Source organism: Ixodes scapularis, unplaced genomic scaffold (assembly GCF_016920785.2).
Source record: "Ixodes scapularis isolate PalLabHiFi unplaced genomic scaffold, ASM1692078v2 PGA_scaffold0__279_contigs__length_252992795, whole genome shotgun sequence".
Lineage (NCBI taxonomy): Eukaryota > Metazoa > Arthropoda > Arachnida > Ixodida > Ixodidae > Ixodes > Ixodes scapularis.
This window is the reverse complement of record NW_024609835.1, coordinates 210,286,309-210,307,227: the sequence shown is the minus strand read 5'-3', so window position 1 is coordinate 210,307,227 and position 20,919 is coordinate 210,286,309. Positions and strand designations below refer to the sequence as shown.

At 45.6% G+C, this 20,919-nt stretch overlaps 1 protein-coding gene across 1 annotated transcript in view; it reads left to right on the top strand.

Annotated features, from left to right (window-relative positions):
- Positions 1–20,919, top strand: part of LOC8038579 (protein timeless homolog) — a 622,009-nt gene that overhangs the window by 45,251 nt on the left and 555,839 nt on the right. The window contains exons 12-14 of the mRNA XM_040213064.2: positions 639–784; positions 5,383–5,533; positions 12,023–12,213. Coding sequence (XP_040068998.1) covers positions 639–784; positions 5,383–5,533; positions 12,023–12,213 — 488 coding nt within the window. The remainder of the gene's footprint in view (positions 1–638; positions 785–5,382; positions 5,534–12,022; positions 12,214–20,919) is intronic.

Here is a 20,919-nt window from a genome sequence, read left to right as displayed (position 1 = left end):
CCACATCCAGTCAAAGAATTACCATTCAATGCAGGCGAGTTTTTACAAATATATGGTATGTTTCTTTCTATGCATTATTGATCTTTATTTTACATTTTGAAAAATTCACAATGCAGTGGAATTAAACTCTAAATTTTGGAGAATTTGAAATCTAACAAAAACGTCTTTCCACTCTTGTGAAGAAGGAAGACCAGCGGGGTTGTACTCGATACACTGTGTTCTTCTTCTTCGTCATCATCTGTTTTTCACGCTGTTTCCTACGATGAATTCCCACCAACGCGCCCAACTATTGATTCTTCTATTATAGGTGGAAAGGTTGCCGCCATCTACGAGCGACGGCGGAAACCGTACTGGTTGTGTGCTTGTCGCTTATAGATGGTGGTAGCTGTCCAGGTAGGTTTGTGTCGACATACCGGACACGATCCTGGGAAACCTAGCCCTTAACAGCTCCGCTGTTAAGGGCTAGGTTTAATCAACTCTCATAATCTCTGAATTCTTGGTAAGAAGTAAACTAAAAAAATTCCTTCTAAATTTTACGAAAAATTAGTTCCAAAAATACAAAGCCCTATTTATACTTAAAGTTGCTTTCACTTAGTGCCATCTGAATTCATCATTCTAAGAGTATTTTATACTTTCAGCTCCTACCTGAGGGACCTGGTTGCAATGGTGCACGTCTACGTCAAGATGCTGGAGCAGTTTACAAAGAAGCACAGCCACGTGGTCGTCAAGTCGAAGAAGAAGCCCCGCAGCAAGCCCAAGCCTAAAGCCAGACCACCGGCTGGAGGCAAGCCAGAGTTCGGGCTGACCCTTGCCTGTGCTCGATACTTCAAGCCCTCTCCCTACGTGGCTTGACCTGTTTCGCATCCGTTATGTCGAAGCATTGAAAAAAAGAACGAGATCCCGTTCCAAAGAATGGCGCACGAAGAACATTTATATTGAGACACGAGTATTTAGGAAACTTGGTGGCACCCGTCAATGGCAGGAGTGCAACTAGTCACAACATTTAATACACATAAAACAGTCCAAGTTAGGATTCTGTTCAACAAACTTAATGTATGCTTTCCTGAAACGCAATGTGTTGAAGGAAAGATGAGAAGACGCATACATCGTCCTTGCACGGTGGTAGCATGGAGAGTGGCATCAAGAAGAGGAAAAGAAAGGGACGCCGTTCGGGTCGAGGCATTGGTCATCGGGAAATGCGACTGGTTATGGCAAGTTCCGTGTTCTCGGATAAATCTGAAAAACTCTGAAAAGCACTCGCCGGTAAAATTTTCGCCATTTCAGATTTGTCCAAAAAGTTCTAGATTTCAATCACAATGTCAAAAAAAAGAAGAAAGAAAAATGGTGTTTTATGAATAAGATTTGCGAGAGCACAGGGTCAGTGGTCCTGAGAACTGGCCACTTCAGTTTCCATTAAAATCTATTGGCATTGGACTATTGGCAAAAGGGCACTGTTTATCTGGTCAATGTTTGTTCAGGGCACTCTGTCATTGAACTTCTGGGTCATGACAAAAACCACTGTCCCGGTTTTTAGTTTGGAGCATAATATTTCTGCTTCTTAGAAGGAGGAGGGTTCTGTATTTGTAACAGTGAAAGCTGCGAACCTTTTGATTTCATTGGAGGGGGCAGGGCAACTGGAGCTTCTATGCTTCACATCAACTACGTCCACCGGTGTTTAGTTATTTAAAGGTATTGATGTTAATTGAAGCAAAACTTTTTGCAAGATGTCTCACAAGGCAGTTAGTATTGTGAATGGCAAAGACGTCAATGCCAAGTGCAGCCGCGAAAATATCGTTCAATTCAGGCGACCTCTTAAAGGGATACTTCAATGAAATTTGAAATATTCCTGTCGTGTTCAAAAATAGGTTGAATATGATCCACAATATCCGTAAATGACAATCGCACGTTTGTATTTTGAGCCTGGTGACTGTATTTTTCATTATAAACGGCCCACTCTGGCAAGCGCTCGGAGAAGGCCCAGCGGAGACCACGTGACATCCAACGCAATCGTGACGTAGGTCGTCTCAAGACGAGCAAAGCTACGGCGAGGCTGACGTCGAGAGGATGGCCTAGTCGTTCCAGCCACCGAAGCGGCTGCTTTTGTACGAATTTTGAGTGACTGGTTAATCTTCTATAATCTTGTAGGGGGACAATAGCGACTTCTGCGACACACAAAAGGCATTCTCGGGAAGAGTGGAGTTCCTCCTGCCCCTCTTCTCTCGTCGTGGCCGGAGACGAGACAACCTCCGTCACTAGCTGTCAAGGTTCCTAGACGGGCATTAAAAGCGAGGCGTTAGCGACATCCACCAGGTGCTCTTTGCTAATCGTTTACCTAATTCGTTTTAAAATTCCTTTTCGTGACTTTTTTAACAAGGTATTGGTATGATCGATGTGATGCTGCTTTTCTGAACACATATAGACCAAAAAATGAGCGCCAAAATTTCGTTGTAGTATCCCTTTAAGATTTAAAGTTATGTTTGTAATCAGATATTTAAAAAAAAAATTTGTTTTTAGTGAAAAAGGTTGGGAACACAGTAAAATAAAACTCAGAATTCTGCAGAATCGAAAGTATAAATAAAAGATAACTGACATGAACCCTGAATTTTCGAAAACCCTCTGAATTTTACGAAAAGTAAACTCCAAGAACACTGAATTTTAGTTATGATCTGGTTGGCAAACAGTAATGACAAGAGTGGTGTCCAGGAGAGGCGTTTGGGGAAAAAGTGCTCTCTGGATGCTTTGCAGTATTCGCGACTCCAACTAACTATAGGTGGCGCCACTCATTTTCCAAGATGGCGGGTTTAGTGAGGGTCAGAGATGCCTGCCGCTGTTGAGCCTGTCTCGTGTGCTGGCTTCACTGAGCGACACAAATTATTTCTGGTAATACGAGGAAGTTAATGTTTTATGAGCGTAGGTCACCTCTTTAGCCTGAAAACAAGAACGGTGTTTAGCGTATTGATTACGGAAGGATGCGCGTTTTAATTCTGGAGCGAAACCGAAACTTACCTCTATTTTGGATTTAATTTCTCGACAGAGGTCTTAATTTCGGTTTCTTTCATGACTCAAGATGTGTCTCACATCGTAATTACTTACTTGGAAAAGTTGTTTGCGGAAACTTTATTTTGTGACATACTGTTCGATCCAGGCTGATATTCGTAGTTGTTGAAAAAATCAGTGCTGATATCTGTGCGTTCTCGCTGCCGTTTTCTCGCTCGGATAATTGTCATGGGAAATAATGACAATTATCCTAGCACAAGAATGAGAGAATAATTCCAATTTTTACAATATGTCCACGAAACGCATAAACTAATAAAGCTGCTCTCACTGCAACAACCCAAGACGAAATCCGAGTTAGACAGCTAAAGTGTGTGTGTGTGTGTTTTTATAGCACCGCGTGACGCGTAGGACTCCATATTACATCCAGCGTTTAACTGTTATCTTGATAAATATGTCAGAGTTTTTCATATGCTAAAAAGAAAACAGATTTATACCTTTCTGGAAAGACTATTATGGTTAAATTGAGTATTCTCGTGATCTTGGCGTTAATTAGAGGCATACATTGCCGCGATTTGTATTATAATAATAATATTAAAATTCACGTATATGAATAAGTAATTATTCACGCTCTAATATAATTTTTTTGCTTATGATCTAATTTTAAACACGCGAAGAAATATGACAATGAAAAATGTGCTAATTATCATCACTGGTTCCAATTGCTGCATTTTAATTACAAATAATATAAAAATAGTCTAACATCAATGAAATCATTCTAGCTCATGTGAGAAATCCATGTAAAATTACATTAATTGTGGGTAAAGTATATTGTGCTATCAAAGTCGCGACTTTTGACAATCGGCGAAACGTCCAAAGTCGCCGCCAATATACTTCCAGACCAAATGCCCAAAAGTTAAAAAAAAGCCTTTCTTTAATTATTAGTTTTTTTCATAACATTTATTTACTTTTGTATTTGCTCGCCGTCGTTTTTCCCATCTCAGTCTTTCCAGTTCGAAGGAACGCCTGCCTGCTTGCACGTCTTCTCACTGCAGCACGTTTCGTTGGCGTTGGAAGCCGGTGAAACAGTAGTGAATTTTAATATTGCGTATACGAGCGAACTCAAGCCCTGTGTGTTTGCGTTAGCTTTGCGCGTTCCACACTGCGCGTGCGCGGAGCCTGAAATTACGGTCTTGGATGGCGCATGGCGATGAGGCACACGAACAACGTGGGGCACGCAACTCTACGCGAACGCACACCACTTGCGTTTGCTTCTATGCGCAATACTAAATCTCTCCAGTAAGGTACAATCCCATACCGGCTGCAGCACTACGTTGGGACAGTGAAGAGTGTTGTTTGCATTCGGAAACGACATTTCGCGAGCCATGATCGTGAGCAGTTCCGCCATGCCCGCCGAGCAGGAGAATCGGGGGACCCTCACTAGAGCGCTTCCCGTTTCCGCCGCGGGAGGGCGAGCGTCGAGCTGGAGACGCGAATAGGGTCCTCGTTCGCATCTTCGAGAGGCACCTCGGAACTTCGTTAACACTTCGGCCCCTTTAAAAAATGACCGCATCTCCCTGTGGTGAATGATGTTGATTGAGGCGAAGCTCTGGTGGTGCTGATACGCTGAGCCAGAGCATGCCGAGCTTTTTGTTCGTTTTCATCCATGTCAGAAAGAGATTGTGTGGTATGGAACGTGTTTATATACGGATTTGAGCGTTTGACCACAGCATCCTCTCGTCTAGAAACGTTGAGCCAATGCATGCAAAGTTTAACGTGATTATATACGCATTTGACCGCAGTGCCCTCTCCTGTATAGACATTGAGCGGCTACATGCAACGTTTCATCTATGACATCCCCAGCTCTTGAGTTACTACCAGATCTCGCCCCCTATTCGTCCCGCAGTCGTGGCCGAGTGGTTAAAGCGATGGACTAGAAATCCATTGGGGTCTCCCCGCACAGGTTCGAATCCTGTCGACTGCGCAAACATATTTTTTTTTTTTTAAGAAGACAGATGGGATGGCAATTGATGTGAGCACGGATGCCGGACAAGGCTAGACCCTAAGGAGCTTCGCCCCTAAAATAAAATACATCACTCAGTCACTAAATGCCCCTGTCATTCCGACCCCTTCTTGAAATTTTGTCACCAGCAAGGCCTTTAATACTTTAACGAATTGAAGTTGTTATAATAACTCTTTTGTGGCTTGGCCTCTGCAATGTCGCATGCCAGTTTACAGTTAAACTGGGCAAGTTTAGAAATGGTAGTTGGAAACATTTTGCAGGATTTCTTTTATCCTGACCCGCACGGCAGTGTATTCAGCCGACGGGAAATGTTTCTCTGTTGAGTCACCCTTTTTGGTTTCCTCATCTTTGATTTTGCCGTCTAGGAGCCGCTGGTCAGGGAGGCCAAGAAGACCAAGAGAAGCTGTGGCTAGAAGTTGCCAGCGGGCTGTCCCTGGCACTGCGGGGAGAAGAGGAACTTCCAGGAGATGTTGTGCCTTACGACTCCACCCTGGACAACACCGAGGAAGAGAAGAAGTAGGTTTCTTTGAGGCACCATCTTTTAAAGTGCTAGCTTTGCCAGTGACACTTCGAAGGGATTTTGGTGTTGGTTTCCCATCTGCGCTGCGCCAAGTGTGGCGCAGTGTAGATGGAAAGACCCTTCTCTCCCCTCATAGCACGAGGACAGAGAAACCAAGCATTCCCATTGACCACACTGTGCGAAGAGGGAAAAGAGGAGAACCCCAAGCACCCACCAATAACGAGGTTGACAATGAGGAACTGTCTTTCCTGTTGTCTGCTAACAATAACTTCAAGACGGGCATTTTTAATGCGAAAGCATTAATTCTTTCATGGAGCGAGCTGACATCATCAGCTTTGAAACCGCGCCAAACGGCACCTTAAATCCTTTCTCCAAGTGAAGCCAGTTCCCAGCCACACGAACCGCGCGAAAAGCCTAGACAATGGCACCTAGTTTCCCTGATGCCGAAGGAGCGGAGTAAAGCTGATGGATTTCGGCTTCGGTCCCATTGGCTGGCGCGTCGACAAGGCTCCCATTGGTCGCTGTGCGTCTGTTTCAACAACCGCTCACCCCATGGCGCTGCTTGTCTGTCAGCGCGCCGCCAACACAAAGCATCCAAGGTCACTGTGGCGAGGAGAGGAGCCCTTTCCTCGCCGGCAGAGCGCGCTGCTCTGTCGTAGACGCAAATACGCTGCAGACGAAATAAGGGAGTGTAAGAATGATGTACATGCTTTTGCATTCACAAGTCCTAAGAAGTGCTTAGGCGTACCTCAAGCTTTTTTAAACATAACTCGCGTTATACAAAATCCCACTTTGGCAGTACCCAGTTGCTACGTGTAACATTGGAGTTTTAGAAACTTTCACCGCGTTCGACTTCGCTGAAACAACTCAACTGCTCAAACCGAACTCGAAACATGAAATATGTTCTGCGAAAACTCGTTGCCTTGGACCCGCGTCTCCTGTAGAGCCCCTCCCTTCACCGCTCAACAACACCGGGAAAACCTGCACCTTCGCTTGAGTCGTCACTGCCGCAGACTCTGCCTAATGGAGCCGCCGCGCCAAAGCTGTACTCCGTCCCAGGAGCAAGCGCAGACGGAACGGCCGGCTTCCGCGGCTCGCGGCCTGTGTTGCGCTTACACCGACCACCTACGAGAGGCCGCCCTTGCCGCGCGTACACTGCGATGTTGAGGTCCTGAGGTGTGCGAGCATGCTATAGCTATTGGCTTTTACTTCTTTGCACATTGCGGGCGAAAAAGACACCCTTCTTTGTTGGCACTTCTTCTGCTGAGAACTACTTGGATCACATTTTGAGGATCTGTGCTTTCTGCCATGCTACAGAAATTAAAGGTTTAGACTCTAGCTTGCAAATTGCAAGAAGTAACTTTCAACTTGAAGTGGTTTGATGGCAGTGCAGCCCTCCTGTAAATATCAGTCGGTCCCTAGTGTGCAGAAAGACTAAATTAGCCAATTTTTCGAGGTGAAATGCCATTTTTTTTCTTGGGGTCCTTTCACTATGTTTTGAGTTCCCCCTTTAAAGCAGTTGTCAAAATCTTGCTATTTTGGGGAATTACTAATTGCTTTAAGGGACATTTAAAGGGATGCTGAACCGAAATTAGCAGCTCGCAAAACAAGGCTGGCGTGGTAGGCGGGTCACTGCAAAAGCCAAAAACATCACTTGTACGGCGATATCTCTAAAAGATGGCCGTATTTTCGGAAAAGAAGTGCACGATAAAACATGGCCGATGAGTCTGACGAGACATGTGACGTCACGATTCTCATTCCCTCTCCTCTTTGCTTCGTCCCCTCGAGCAGGTGAACCGAAGCGAGGAGGAGAAAAGTGAGGCTGCTTCCCCTCATTTTCAGCTGTTCCAGAAGGATCCTGATGTCATAGCCCTTGCTTGACTGTGCCCTTCTTTTCCAAAACTATGGCCATCCATTTGAAATATCGATGTATGAGTGATGTTTGTGAGTTCGTAGCATACCGTTCAACGTTTCTGCTGCCTTATTTTGTGAAATCCAAATTTCGGTTCTGCATCCCTGTAAGAAGAAGCCGACATGGCATTTAGCAGCATCACAGTCTACCATCTTAGACATTCTGTCATTAATCCTGCAAACACTATAGGTACATAGATTCATAGATTAATTCGAGTGCCTCTTTGAGTAGTTGAGCAGCTGTGTACTGTTCTGTACAAGCATAAATGCAGCAGATACAGAGCAGTAAAATCGAGCAAGAATGTTTTTGTTAATAAACATGGCATTATAGGTCTGTTGCAAGTGTGTCACTGGGGAAGTGGCTCGCACATCGGGATAAAAAGTTCCATCATTTAGAGTTCCTCTCGGATTGTACACTAGGCCTCAGTTCCCTCAGCAACTCTGCGAAATCAAGAGAAGCAACTACAGTTTGGCGCAAGAGTTGTATTTCTCTTAGAATTCTTTCGTGCAGAGACAACAGACGTATCGTATTTACACGATTGTAAGTCGACCCCCCCATATTGCACATCAGCAAAAAAAAAAAGAAAAAAATCTTTAGATATGCATTTTACTGCGAACACATGGGAACGGCAGAGTATCCATTTCGAAAGCCGAGCCCCCAACACGTGATAGATGCCTTCTGGGGTGCTTTGGCTGCGCATGCACGCGCGAGGTGCATGAGATGCCCAGGCATCATCGAAACTAGGAAGTTCACGCTGGAGGCCGGACAGCAGAAGCTGCTCCCTGTCGTTCTCACTCCATCTGCAACTATAACTACGACTCGTCTGCACTGGTGATGTCAGTCCCGTCGTCATCACTGCTGCATTCTCAAAGCACGTCGTCGGTGTCGTCTAATGAAATCTCGCACTTCGCAAATGACAGCATCAACCGCATCTTCCATGCTTGCTCAGCGACCGCGTTGCACGTCACGGGTAGGGACCGATTGCACGCTTTTGCGGCGTACGTTGCGAGCCTGACCTCCAGCTCCGGAAGGCATCCCACCTATCCAGACTTTGGTCTGTTGGAACTTCCGTCCAACAACGCAGTTGTTTGTTGCTTCTGGGTGAAGAATGGCCATAAACGAGCACCGAAAACCCAAACTGCTCGAATCACGCGTATCAATTAAAAAAAAAAAAAAAAAAAAAAAAAAAAAAAAAAAAAAAAAAAAAAAAGTAGTCAGCGCAATCTTGCATGTAATCTAGCATGATCTTGACACTCGATCGAATGACGTGCGACCATGAATCGAGCGAAAAACTGCGAAAAGAAGCCGCGGGGTGTAAGCCGTGAGGCTGTTCCAGCGGCCTCCGGAGTGGCTTCTACAAGAAGTGCCACTATGAATGTAAGTCGACCTCCCCCCCCCCCCCCCTTCAGATTTTCAAAAATTGAAAAATGAGTCGATCTACTTTCGTGTAAATACGGTAGGTCCACCAAGAGAGAATCGAAGAATCATTGACTGTCTATCGTAAAAAATTTGTATAACGATGTGTAAAACGGTTTTAATTAAATTACTACGTGACATCACATAAGAACAGACACGAATTCTAGACGCAATCTTACAGGGCTATGGTAGTGCAGGCTTGGAAGACACGCAGAACAGTTGACATCTGCTAAATTACCCGAGCACCAAGGAACATGCAGCAAGTGTAGTTTCACGCGTTTCGCCTGCTGGCGTCTGCAACATTAACTGTTCTAAAGCAAATGCCTAAAACAAATGGCATCTTGCATGTGCGTTTGTCAACACTTTATTTTGGTTATTTACTTCTAATCTTTTATACAGGGAAGGTATGTCCGTGTACCGCGTGTACATACATTCCAGCATTCTCCTTGGTGCTTGGGTAATTTAGCACTACATCTATTAAATTTTCACGGTGGATGGAGATGGAGTTGATTCATAGTAAGGCACTAAATGATGTACTGCACTGCGCTCCCTTCACCCCTCTTGGATCCCCCCAAAATGCAAGTAGGCTTTCTAGAAACCTGCTTTATTCTTATTCCAAACAAATAAAAGAAAGAAGAAAATCGACTTGCAATTGAACCTTTCACCCCTGTTTGAGGAATGACCTGTGGGTACCTCAGGTTTTGGTGCTTGCTGAGGTTGCCTCAGTGCAAGTGAGCATTGAAATATGTAATTAATTTATAGAGTCGCACCTCTTAATACCGCAAAAAAAATACTTTGCGCTCTAAATTAAAACAATGAGCGCACCACAGAACCGAGCACAGCGAGCGCGAGTTGTTCATGCAGACTCTTGCTCTGGCTTGCTCGAGTGGATCTCGGGCAACTTTGAACACTGCCGGCAAATTAATGTATTCATTCGTTAGTTGTATATGCCCATGAATCCCAATTTACCTTTCTGTCTCCACAGATGTCCCTTTGTTTCTTTGACTCTCCACTTTTTGTCCATGATGGGACACGATGCCATCATGGTTCTTTGGTGTGTCTGGTCTGGAACGACTGCCAACTTTTTACAGTGGTGCTGTTAAGGGCTAGTTTACCCCGTCTTGTGTCCACGGACAAATAAATCTCGACACAAACCTCTGGACAGCTACTGGCATCTGTGAGCGACGGCGACGACCAGACAACCAGCTGCCGTTGCTCATAGATGGCGGCATATAGTGCAGCTTCGCTGCTCCTCCTTCTTCACCAGAGTGGAAAGGCTGGAAGGTTTTATCTGACAACTTTCCTCGAACCCCAGTTCAGCAGTCCCGCTGCAATGGCTAAATTGCTCATCTACATTGCCAACCAGTTTCCTAAGGACACACCGACCTCTTGCTGAATAAAACATTCAACCTCTGATTTGCTTTTTAATGCAGAATGCGTTGCATGCCTGGCTGCTATCAGTTTCCTGAGACACTCTCTCGTAACAAAGGTGCGTCACATGCACACCGCGTTGACGTTCGACTAGAGCTCGGGTCCTCGCCAGTTGGATGTGGAGCCGAGCCAACACCTATGCGGCAGTGATGTCGCATTTATGCCCGGACTGGCCCGCAGTAGATGACATAGAAATATGAACACAATGGCCATATTCCTCATACTCCCGCAAGGGTCTGGAGCAGGAGTCTCCAAACTTTTTGAGCTGGGGGCCGGATTGGGGATTTGTTGGCGTCGAGTTCTGCAAAATTAACAAGTAAATATAAATGTTGAAAAAATATATGAGTAATCCTAGATGAGCATTTAAATACAAAATTAAAAGTTAGAGCTGGTCCTGCTCCTTCACCATTTTGGTGAAGAAGGAGGACCAGCGAAGCTGTACTATAATGGGAATGAAGTAATGGCCGGCCACAAGTCAGGAAGGTAGAGTAGAAACACTGAACAGCAGAGTTTTGTGTCATCATTTGTTTGCTGACGGGCACGATGCTATGTAAACTGGCCTTTAACAGCTCCTTCTGTAAAATTAAAAAAAGTAGAATATGAGGTGGATGCATGCATCTACTTTAAAATAAAGTTCAATATTTAGCTAATAATGACATTAAGCAATAATTGGGACCCAGAAACCTCACCAGGCATAAATCAAAGTGCATAAGAGCTTTGGCATGCTCCAACAGGGCAGAAGACCAAAGAGAATCGTACAACTGATGCTAACAATGTGCATTAGATACGACACAGGACACTATGTACAATATACATGGGAATGCGAAAGACTTCTAACATGAATAGTTACACAGATTCAAAACAGGGGACTAAGAATGGTGATGCTGGTGATGACAAAGTGCAATGAATGTGACCAGAGGACACACCTTAGACGGGTAGTCTTATCTCGTTTTTTCTGGTATATCTTCACACACCCAAATGGTCTGCATTGCTTTGCCATTTTTTTATGCATTCTTATTATTGCGCCAATAGCAGCGAACCTGCTTTAAGCGGGCGGTGGGTTGGGATTCATTGGAAGAACTGCAGTCAGCTGCGAACCAGTTGGAAGAACTACGGGGGCCGGGTGTGGCTTGCAAGCAGGGGTTTGGAGACCCTTTGTCTAGAGTACAAATATGGGCACAGGTATGTGGGGTTAGTTCAGCAGAATTTGTTGTTTGCACAAGAGGTCTTATGTAGAGGGCCCTTTCCTAAACCATCTGCTCGCGCCTGTGACTTTGTCAGCACAGCAGAAGTTTGCGAGACGAGGTGCAGGAAGTGGGAAGCGAGCACATAGGTGGGGGAGGCGAGCAGGGAGAGGACAAGCACATGCTTTGGAGGAAACGGGAAGTTGCGAAGCACCGATAGGGTGCAACTGCGAGAGGCTCACACTTCTCGTTCCACTCCCGCCGGAGCACTAGCTTTGGCAGGGCTTTCTCTCGGAGACGCCTGCAGACGATGACCTTCGCGCCATCGAGGCGTAAAATGCTTACCGAGTTCTTCCGGGCAACGTTGCTACGAAGCAACGCGCGGTACATGCTATGTCACCACTGCCTTTGCCACGACTGTCCTGCAAGAAAGAGGCGAATTTTGCTGGGACGTCCGTCTTCTATTTTCTGCTTCACTTACAAAACGGTTCGGGGGGTCTGTTTGAACATCTGATTACCCATTGCACCCTCGTTTTCCCCAGGCTGGACGCCCTCTCCCGCATCCAGACGGCGCTCAAGGCTAACCTTCCGGCCAGGGCCGTCGCCCTGCTGCGTGCTTCCAGGGAGGTGTGGCCAGACCAGGACATGTTCGGTGCCGAGGACTCCGGCAACGTGCCTGAGGGAGGACCGGAGTTCCGAGCGCTGCGGGAGATCTTCTGCGCCGACATCCAGCGTGAGTGTTCTGCATGCCTCGGATCGGACCTTGCTTCTGCTGAGGTTCCGTGCCGTGCTTCGTCCGTGAAGCGTGTAGACCCTGTATTAGCCCGGTCGATCGTGGAAGCAATTGAGGACGGCGTCGGGGCATTCTTCGTGATTCGAAGGGGTGGTAGAGTACTAGAAGGAGGCATTTCAGAAAGGGGGGGCGGGGGGAGTAGCTTGCTCTAGTTAGAAGCGACAGAATTGTCCGTCCGTGACGAAGAGAAGGATGGTGAAAGAGGCACCTTTCCATGTGTGGCAGCAGAAATCGATAGAAAAATTAGTACAGTGTGGACTGTTACGAGTATATCTTGGGAGCCACAAAACGTTGCGAAAAGCCACACTCTGATCGGTACAATTATGTTTAAAACATTGACTTTGCAAGCCATTCCTCATGCCAGAAAGACTGCCTACTATAAAGAAGCACCTTATTGGGCGTTAACCTAAAAATAAAGCTCTAAGCCTACAGAAAACGCTCGCACGTGCAGCGAGAGCACGTGTCGGAAAGCAATGAGCATGCGCATGGCCGTCCCAGCAGACGAACTTGCCTGTCTTACAGCTAGACCTCGGAAATTATGGAGCCAGTCCAAAGGACGTGACGTTCAGTTACGGCGCGCCGAGAAGGATCGCCATAGACAGAGTGCTGTTCGGGTACGGGAGTGGGATCGGAAGCGGAAGTGGTAATGCCACGAAAATTCCGAGATCTGCGCCCTGGTGGATGCCTTTGCATTGCCGGGACTCGACCCAGGTAGCTTACCCGGAGTGAAGTCGGAGCGCCTTCAGCTGCGAGTATATACTGGTTTATTTATACGACTATATACAAGTAACTGTCGGCGTGACGTGATTTAAGCGAGTCGATCGAAAGTGCATGCGTCGGAGCAGTACTCTGCTCTTTTTGAAGGGTCCATCTTCTCCAGGTCCCTAATAGGGACTTCACGAGTCATTGGTGGCAGTCAGTGCCTGTTGCCCGAACCGTTGCTCTATCCCTCTCGTGCACAGCACACCCGGGCGGCAAAGCTGACTCACTGTCCGTCTTACACGAGCCTGGCTGCTGTCAACTTGAAATACTAGGACAACTCGCGCGGTGGAGCTCACCCTGTTTTTGGATGCGTCTGTGCCAGTAGTCTTCCACGGCTCGAGGGTACGTTGTTGGTCGGCAATAACGCGGCCTGCTGCGCTTGTGATCCGGCACCCAGGAGTGAGGCCAAGAACTTCGTATACCTCCGCTTCATCCGGAGCGCGCCGTTTCTTGCGGAGAGCTCGCACCTGTGCCGGCAATCCCAGGTCACAGTTTATGAGGGCGTATGTTTGGACGAGGTTAGGCACAACTTGCGGGATGCAATCCATGCATCGTTGACCCGGCGGGTTGACGGGAAAGACGGGCATGACAGGGATGTCGCCGTCGCCGCATTGTTGATCTCAGCAATGTGCAGAGACAACAGCGGTGCCACAATGATCGCAAGTTACATGAGCGCCGAGCTGCCGTCTATGCCACTCACATTATGCGACGGCGTAAGTGCAATCGGATTTTTGTTGCGGCAGACCTTGGTCGTCTTCCGTCTAGATCACTTTTTTTTTTTAACTTGCATTCCTGCTGGCCGTTTGCTGCACCAAGGATGCAGCTGCCTTTCTTACTTCAGATGGTATTTGGTGTCGGGTCATACTTGTTTTCCTGTGGGCATGGGCCTACGTTATCTGATGTTTGCGGCTTGTGTGCGATAAAAATATAGCCTCTTCAGTTTTCGTCCGCTTTATGCCTTTTAGCGTTTTCAATAAGGAGCCTGTTTTGGAAAATCCACTAGATCTGTTTAGTGTTTCTCTGACGTTAGATGAGTTAAAATATCCCTACACCTGGGGGGGAAGGGGGTTTTGTCAGTTGTCATATCAGTTCTAATGCTGCACGTCTTAAGGTCCTGACACATTAACCATCTGCCACCATCAATTTTTTTGCTCGATTCCTACTTACGGCACAAAAGCCGGAACAATGATACAGTTCCTTAATTTACGTTTTCTTTTATTTTGATTGTTAGTTGTCGAAGGTTTGTTCCTTTGGAATCTCGCATAAATGCAACAAACCCTGCGTTTGACGAGGCGCTTTCCCCACGCGCACCGCTGCAAAGAAAGGTGCACCCTCTACAGGAGATACCGTTAATTTTGGGATGCTGGCGTGTTTTAAATGCTAAAACATTTCTTTTAATAGCCCCCCCCTGCCTTACTCCCCCCTGCCTTACTCCCCGTCCTCCAGAAAAATGATATTTTGTAACACGAAACTTATGCGTATGCATGGGAAAGTGGAAAGTGGATAAATTGAGAGAAAAGAACTAAATTCCCGACGTCCCCAAGTAGAATCAAATGCATGATTCCACGCTTGCAAGCCTGACTCTCGGCCACTGCACCGAGAAGGAGACTAACGTAGCCACGGTTATTTAATGCCATTACATTTCTTTTCCCGTCCGGCACCACGAAACGTGTAAGTAGTGGGAGTGGGGGAGTGGGTAAGTATTTGGGATCTGATAAAGCGGACTGCGGACATGGAGCAAATGGCATTCCACACTGCTGTTTTTCACTTTTTAAAATTTAGCTTGAGGGATTTTATCAGTCAATGGGGCAGATAATTTTTGATCGGTCTATAGCTGAGGTCTCCAAACTTTGGCCCGCGGAAATCTTCCGACAGGCCCGCGGCTGGCCGAAGTCCTTCTAACGAGGTGCAAACCGCGGACCGTTTCCAGCAGGCCCGCTGCTACCGGCACAAAAAAAAAAGTGAGCGTAAAAAAATGCTACAAACGTGCAAACGAAGGTACCAAAAAGAATGAGATAAACAGCATCGTAATGCGGGTCCTTTTGACATACTATTCATCATCATCACTAGCATCACCATTGTTAAGCCTGAACTCTGCAGATCAAATTATGCAATGAATAACTGACAAACTTCGCTCGACGACACGTTAGCTTTGTGTTTGACATAGCAGCCACTGTGCTGATGCCACGTGCAGAACGAAAGCCGCCGGGCGAAATTCGTCGGTTTTTCGCAGCATAATCGCCCCAGGGGCCGGCCTTTAGTCCCCCGCTTCGTGTCTTTGTCACTATGTTAAAATTCCTTTGCTTTCTCGCGTGCATTGTGCTTAGTGTTCTCTGTCACAACTATTACATATTGGCAACCTTAGTTTTATCATTCTTATTTCTCTTTTGCACTGCGTGAATATGCCAAAGTTTCTCGGCGCTTCAGTTTCCCGGCGCTTCGAAAGCCCGGTGAGCTTTCTCGGTCACCGTGGTTATGTAATTTCAAAATTAGCTAAATCTTGAATTTCAAATTGAAATATACGTTTTCATCCACCTTACGTTTTAGAGCACAGCTCTTAGACGCCCATTTCCGGCTTGAGCGGCGTCGGCGTAACTGCACGGTGCATTATTGGTAAGTTTACCCGCTAAATTTAACGGAAAAATTTTCCCACTACATCTAGCGGAATTATTTCCCCACTAAATTTAGTGGAAAAATTTCCCCGCTGAAGCTAGCGAAAAAACTTCCCCGCTAAATCTAGCGAAAATAAATTTCCCTGCTAAATTTCGCAGAAAAATTTTCCCTGCTAAATCTAGTGGAAAAATTTCCCCGCTAAATCTAGCGTTCCCCGCTAAATTTAGCGGAAAAAATTTCCCCGCTAAGTTTAGCGGAAAAATTTCCCGCTAAATTTAGCGGAAAAATTTGCACGCTAAATTCAGCGGAAAAATTTTTCCGCTAAATCTAGCGAGGAAACTTTTCCGCAAAATTTTGTGGAAAAATTCCCCTGTTAAATCTAGCAAAAAAAAACTAGCGAAAAAATTTCCCGGCTAAATCAGGCGGGAAAAATTTCCCCGCTAAATTTAGAGGAAAATTTTCCCCTAAATGGGAGGCGAGGAAAACGGGCGTAGCCTCCTCTCCGTACCTTCCCCTCCTCCTCCTCAAGAGCTCCGCTCTAATTCGGCGTTACAGAGAGTTGTAAACGGCTTTAATTTTTTTTTAATACTTCTATATTCAGTTTTGCTTTTAAATACTCATCTTGGTATATTTATTTAGTTTTTACTTTTTTATAAATACTATTATTTTTTTTTCCGGCCCTTAGGGCTCTGACGGACCTCTGATCCGGTCCCTTAGCCAAAAAGACTTGTTCTCACATTTGTGTTTGGCGGTGATGCACTCAGTCGCGGCAAGTTGGACGCAGAATCCCGTGGCGCACGTTTGTGCAAAGTTAGTGTGCATGGTTCCATTGAAACCATGAAATGCAGTTGGCCGAAGTCAAAAGTTGATGGTTACTCAATATCGGCACTTGCGACTGCGCTGCGCCAATGGCGGCGCCATTGTGCGCCAATCCACTTTTGCTGCACCATCCTGCTCACAAGCGCACATATTGCGCCAAAACTAGCCAAACAAGTGTTTTTTGTCTTAAGGCTATATTGGAGTTTTCTTTTTTATTGGCCACAGTGGTTTACCGTGTTGCATTTGTTTAGGTAATTCTGAAAAAATAGGGACTTTTAGCAAACCGTTGCCGCGTACTGCACACTACCGGAGCCTTTGAAGCATGCACACACACAATTTACCTTTTCATTTTGGGTGGGCATCCTTTCAGGACCTTATGGTATATAAATGTACATAAGAGCTTGCTGGCATTTGTTCACCTATCATCTAATTTCTGGGGAAAGCAATACCTACTCTATAAAAAATAAACATTTGGCATAATATATATTTATTTTTGCGTGTTTGGGGTGCTTTTGCTGAGACTGCTTCCGCGTTCCTCATTCATGTAGTAAACGTAACATATAAAGGCGATAATTGGTTGCCTCAATCATCTGTAGAGTTTCTTGTAAATGATGTACGTGGCGAATACACCTGCTGGCACTCAAACAGCAAGCCGGCGGGAGGACGAGGAGAACAATGGGAATGTCCTGCTGAGCGAAGCAAATTCTAAACCGTTGTGCTAGAACGCATCCAAGCAATGCGGAGAGCAAGTCGTCTGCTTCTTGCACAGGAGATGCGATGACCTCAGAACGACGCCGAGCTCCAATTGGTTTTGATTGAAATGATAGCGGGTAGACCTCAATGCTAGATGCCTCGAGATATACCCACTTTTTTTTAGTCAGCCAATAAGAGCTTGGCGTTTTGACGTCACGCAACCCCTCTGCAAGAAGCAGACAAACTTGCACTTTGCATTGACTTAAGGAAAACCTTCAGTTTTTATGGTCTTACTTGCTAGTTTTGTCAGTCAATTTTTTTTTATTAAACTCCTAATCAAGCTTTCTTGTTTCTATTTAGTCAGTGATGCCTCTTTTAGTAAGGGTTAATTAAGTGTGTATGTATGAGCAGGAATGGTATAGCTGGTATTATGAAAATTTTCAATATTTTGCATTTGCACTTCTATCATATAGAGTAGATTTGTACTCTGTTGAGTATTGGAATACTTTTGATTTGTACTCTGTTCAGAGTATTTGATTACTTTTGTTTGCTAAACAGGGACTTGAAACGTTTTTATTTCCTAATGAGTCAGTATTGGACTTTATTTTATATCATACTATTGCAGCTTGAAATGGTATTTGTTTCTAACTTATGGAACGTGCGATTTACGTTGTTAAACAGAGAAAATGTCTTGTTTTCATGAGGCTTAACTTGTTTTTCTTTAGTTGCCCATGCCTGCTATTGTAAATCCATGAGAAGAACGAACCCGCTACCACCAGGACAGTTCTCAATGGCAGCCATTCAAATATATTTTGTGCTATGGGCTGGAATATATTTAAGGAAAGGTCATGTTTGGAAATGGTTGTGGAACGTCACATGGAGATGCTTTTTTATTTATATTTCCTTTTGTATTTCGAAAAACACATCTGTGCTTATAGCACCAAGCAGCTACAAGATTTGCTTATACTGCTACGAAACTCAATATCTGTTGCTCTTGAGCTGCTCCAAATCCCAACTTTTACTGCTCCAAAGCTGCTCCAAAGGGGCATCTTTGCTGCCCCAGACCTGCTGTAAAAGTCTGAAGCTTGCTTCCACCCCTGGATGTGATAAACACGAGAGAAATCAGTACAAACTCCTGTGTCATGGGAAAGGATACCGCAGCTTACAGACACAGCAGATTCGCATTTACTGGTGCAAAGGACCCGCAGAAATCCGCCGAGAACTCGCATCTCACGGGAACGAATGCCGCAAATCGCGGACGCAGCAGATGCAAGTTTTATGGTGCAATAAACACATAGGAATCCGCTACAAACTTGCCTGTCACGGGAACTGATATCGCGTGTGCAGATTTGCGGACAAAAAGGCAGGAATTCGCTACAAAGTCGTTTGTTACGGGAAGAAATACCGCAGATCGCGAACGCAGCAGAATTGTATTTCACGATGCAATATACACGCGGGACCCACTCGCGTGGAATGGAGATCGCACACGCAAATCGCGGAAAAAAACACGGGAATCTGCTAAAAGCTTTATGTCTTGGGAACGGATACCGCAGATTGCGGACGCAGCAGATTCGTATCTCACAGTGCAACATACACGTGGGAACAACTCGCGTGTTAAGGGAGCAGATGACGCGTGCGCGGATCGTGGACAAAAACGCGGGAACCCCCTGTAAACTCGCCTGTTAGACATGCCGGTAAAGCAAATTGCGTGGTTGATGCGATTCCCGTCGGACATTGCGTGACAACCGACGGAAATCGGGGGGTGGGCGGTGTTTCGGAATTTTTATGTTACAGATATTTAGCCAGAAAAACGGGATGGGCGATCTCTCGGGGGCGGGTGTTCTCACGGAACTTTGCGGTAGTAAAGTTCCGAGGTGAGAGAAATGAAATCGCATAATAGCCAACCCAAATTTCTGCATAAGACCGACCAAGTTGATTACGCCTGCCAGGTGGATATCTTTGTCATAAGTAAAGCTTTACTTCAGGCCATCAGTCAGTTGTTGACCCAGCCTGAGGGTAAAGTGGAGGCAACGCTTGCTTGACGTCCTGTCTTTCAAAACTTTGGGTGAAAGCATAAAAATCTGCCAAGGAGGCGTTGCTGCATTTTACGTCTCCATGAACTTCCGAGCAGTTGAAAGGAGGAACATACCCCACCATAACAGCGCTCTTTGGAACGTCCATAAAATATTTCCCCACCAATTCCACTCTGCTTGGCTAAAGGATCAGTTATCAGCGAGTGATTAGTTGGATATTTACGGATACTCCTATGAGACGAGTGATCACTTGGAATGTGTATAATAATGCATCAGAAGGACCTCCAATTTCGACAAAGTCTGCAAGTTTGTCAAACAAAATATTTGAAAGCAGTCTTGCTCGTTGCTATAGGGTGTCAGAGCAAGGGGAAGTGAAAGCTATTAGTAACAATAAAGTGGGCTTTTTTAATTCAGTTGAGTGGACCTGTGGCCTCTGTATATCAGCAGGGGAGAAATGTTATTGGTCGAGAAGCCTGCTAGGAAAACCGGACAGACGTCTCCCTTTAACTTCCCCCTTTCTCCCCAAAAGCTGGTTTTGGACTTCCTGTCCCCCCTTCCCGGTCCTCTTTCCCAGCTACGAACTTGGCGGTTCGCTGCCTGCAGAAATTAAAATGTGCGTGTTAAAAGTCGAAAGATGCGCTGTCTGTGTTCTGTCCTTCTATGTTTAATTATTTTGTAAGAATTTTCACCATACCAATGCACTTGCCTCAAAACAGTGTCTCAATAAGGCTGTGCAGATTTTTATTGCTTCAAAAGACAGCATTGATTGCCATTGCCAGCATTTATGCAGCAGAGACGTGTTTAAGGCTACCAAAGCGCACGAGACGCTGTTGCCTAATGCTGCAACATGGAAAAGGCAATGCTTAGCTGTGTGTGCAAGCAGACGCCGAAAGCGAAAGAAAGACGCCGAAAGGACTGGCGGCGTCATCTATTGCAGCATTTTGTAACTATTTACCGGTAGTATCGAAATGCTCTCCATTCATATGCACAAGCTTATGGGTTCATTTAGTTCGACGTGAGCGCGTTGGTGAAGTTAAATAAAAAACAGAAAGAATAAACATAGGGATGGACTGTCCATCCCTATGTTTATTCTTTCTTTTTTTTTTTTTTTTTTATGGGTTCAGTTTGGAATAAATCTGGAAAAGACCACAAAGTCTGGCCTTTGAGACGAGGCTTCCTTAAAACTTTCTTACCCCATTGATGATTGGTGGAACCTGCTTCTGCAGAAAAATGCTACTAAGGTGCCAACTGGGATGTGTAGAGCCCTGCATGGTCACGGCCTTATACCAAATACTTAGCTCAGCTCCAGGCTGGGCTCAGGGCAGTGGTGCGGCATGCTTTCTAAAGCGTTGAGTTACCACATTGATCCTTTAGGTTTGATGGAAATGAAAAAAACGAAGAATGCAAACTCTATTTAAAACAGAAAGTCTATAAAGAAGATGTCGTCTTTTACTCAGTAAGCCCAAAAGAGGATAAAAAGTGGTCCCTTTGCCATACTAGCATGGCAAAGGCATTGGTAATGCAGGATCTGATGTGTTAGTGCAGAGCAACCGTGTACTCGTGGAGAGACTGGATGGCGCAAAGCGGCTCTGTCGTGCAAGGTAAGCGCGTGAGCGCTCCTTGGATATGTTACTTGTGAATGCCATCCCTGGTTGCAGCGTAAATGCGATTTTACCGGAGCTTGTTGGAGTGTGGGACGCAGTAGATGGAGCGTGCGGAAAACAGA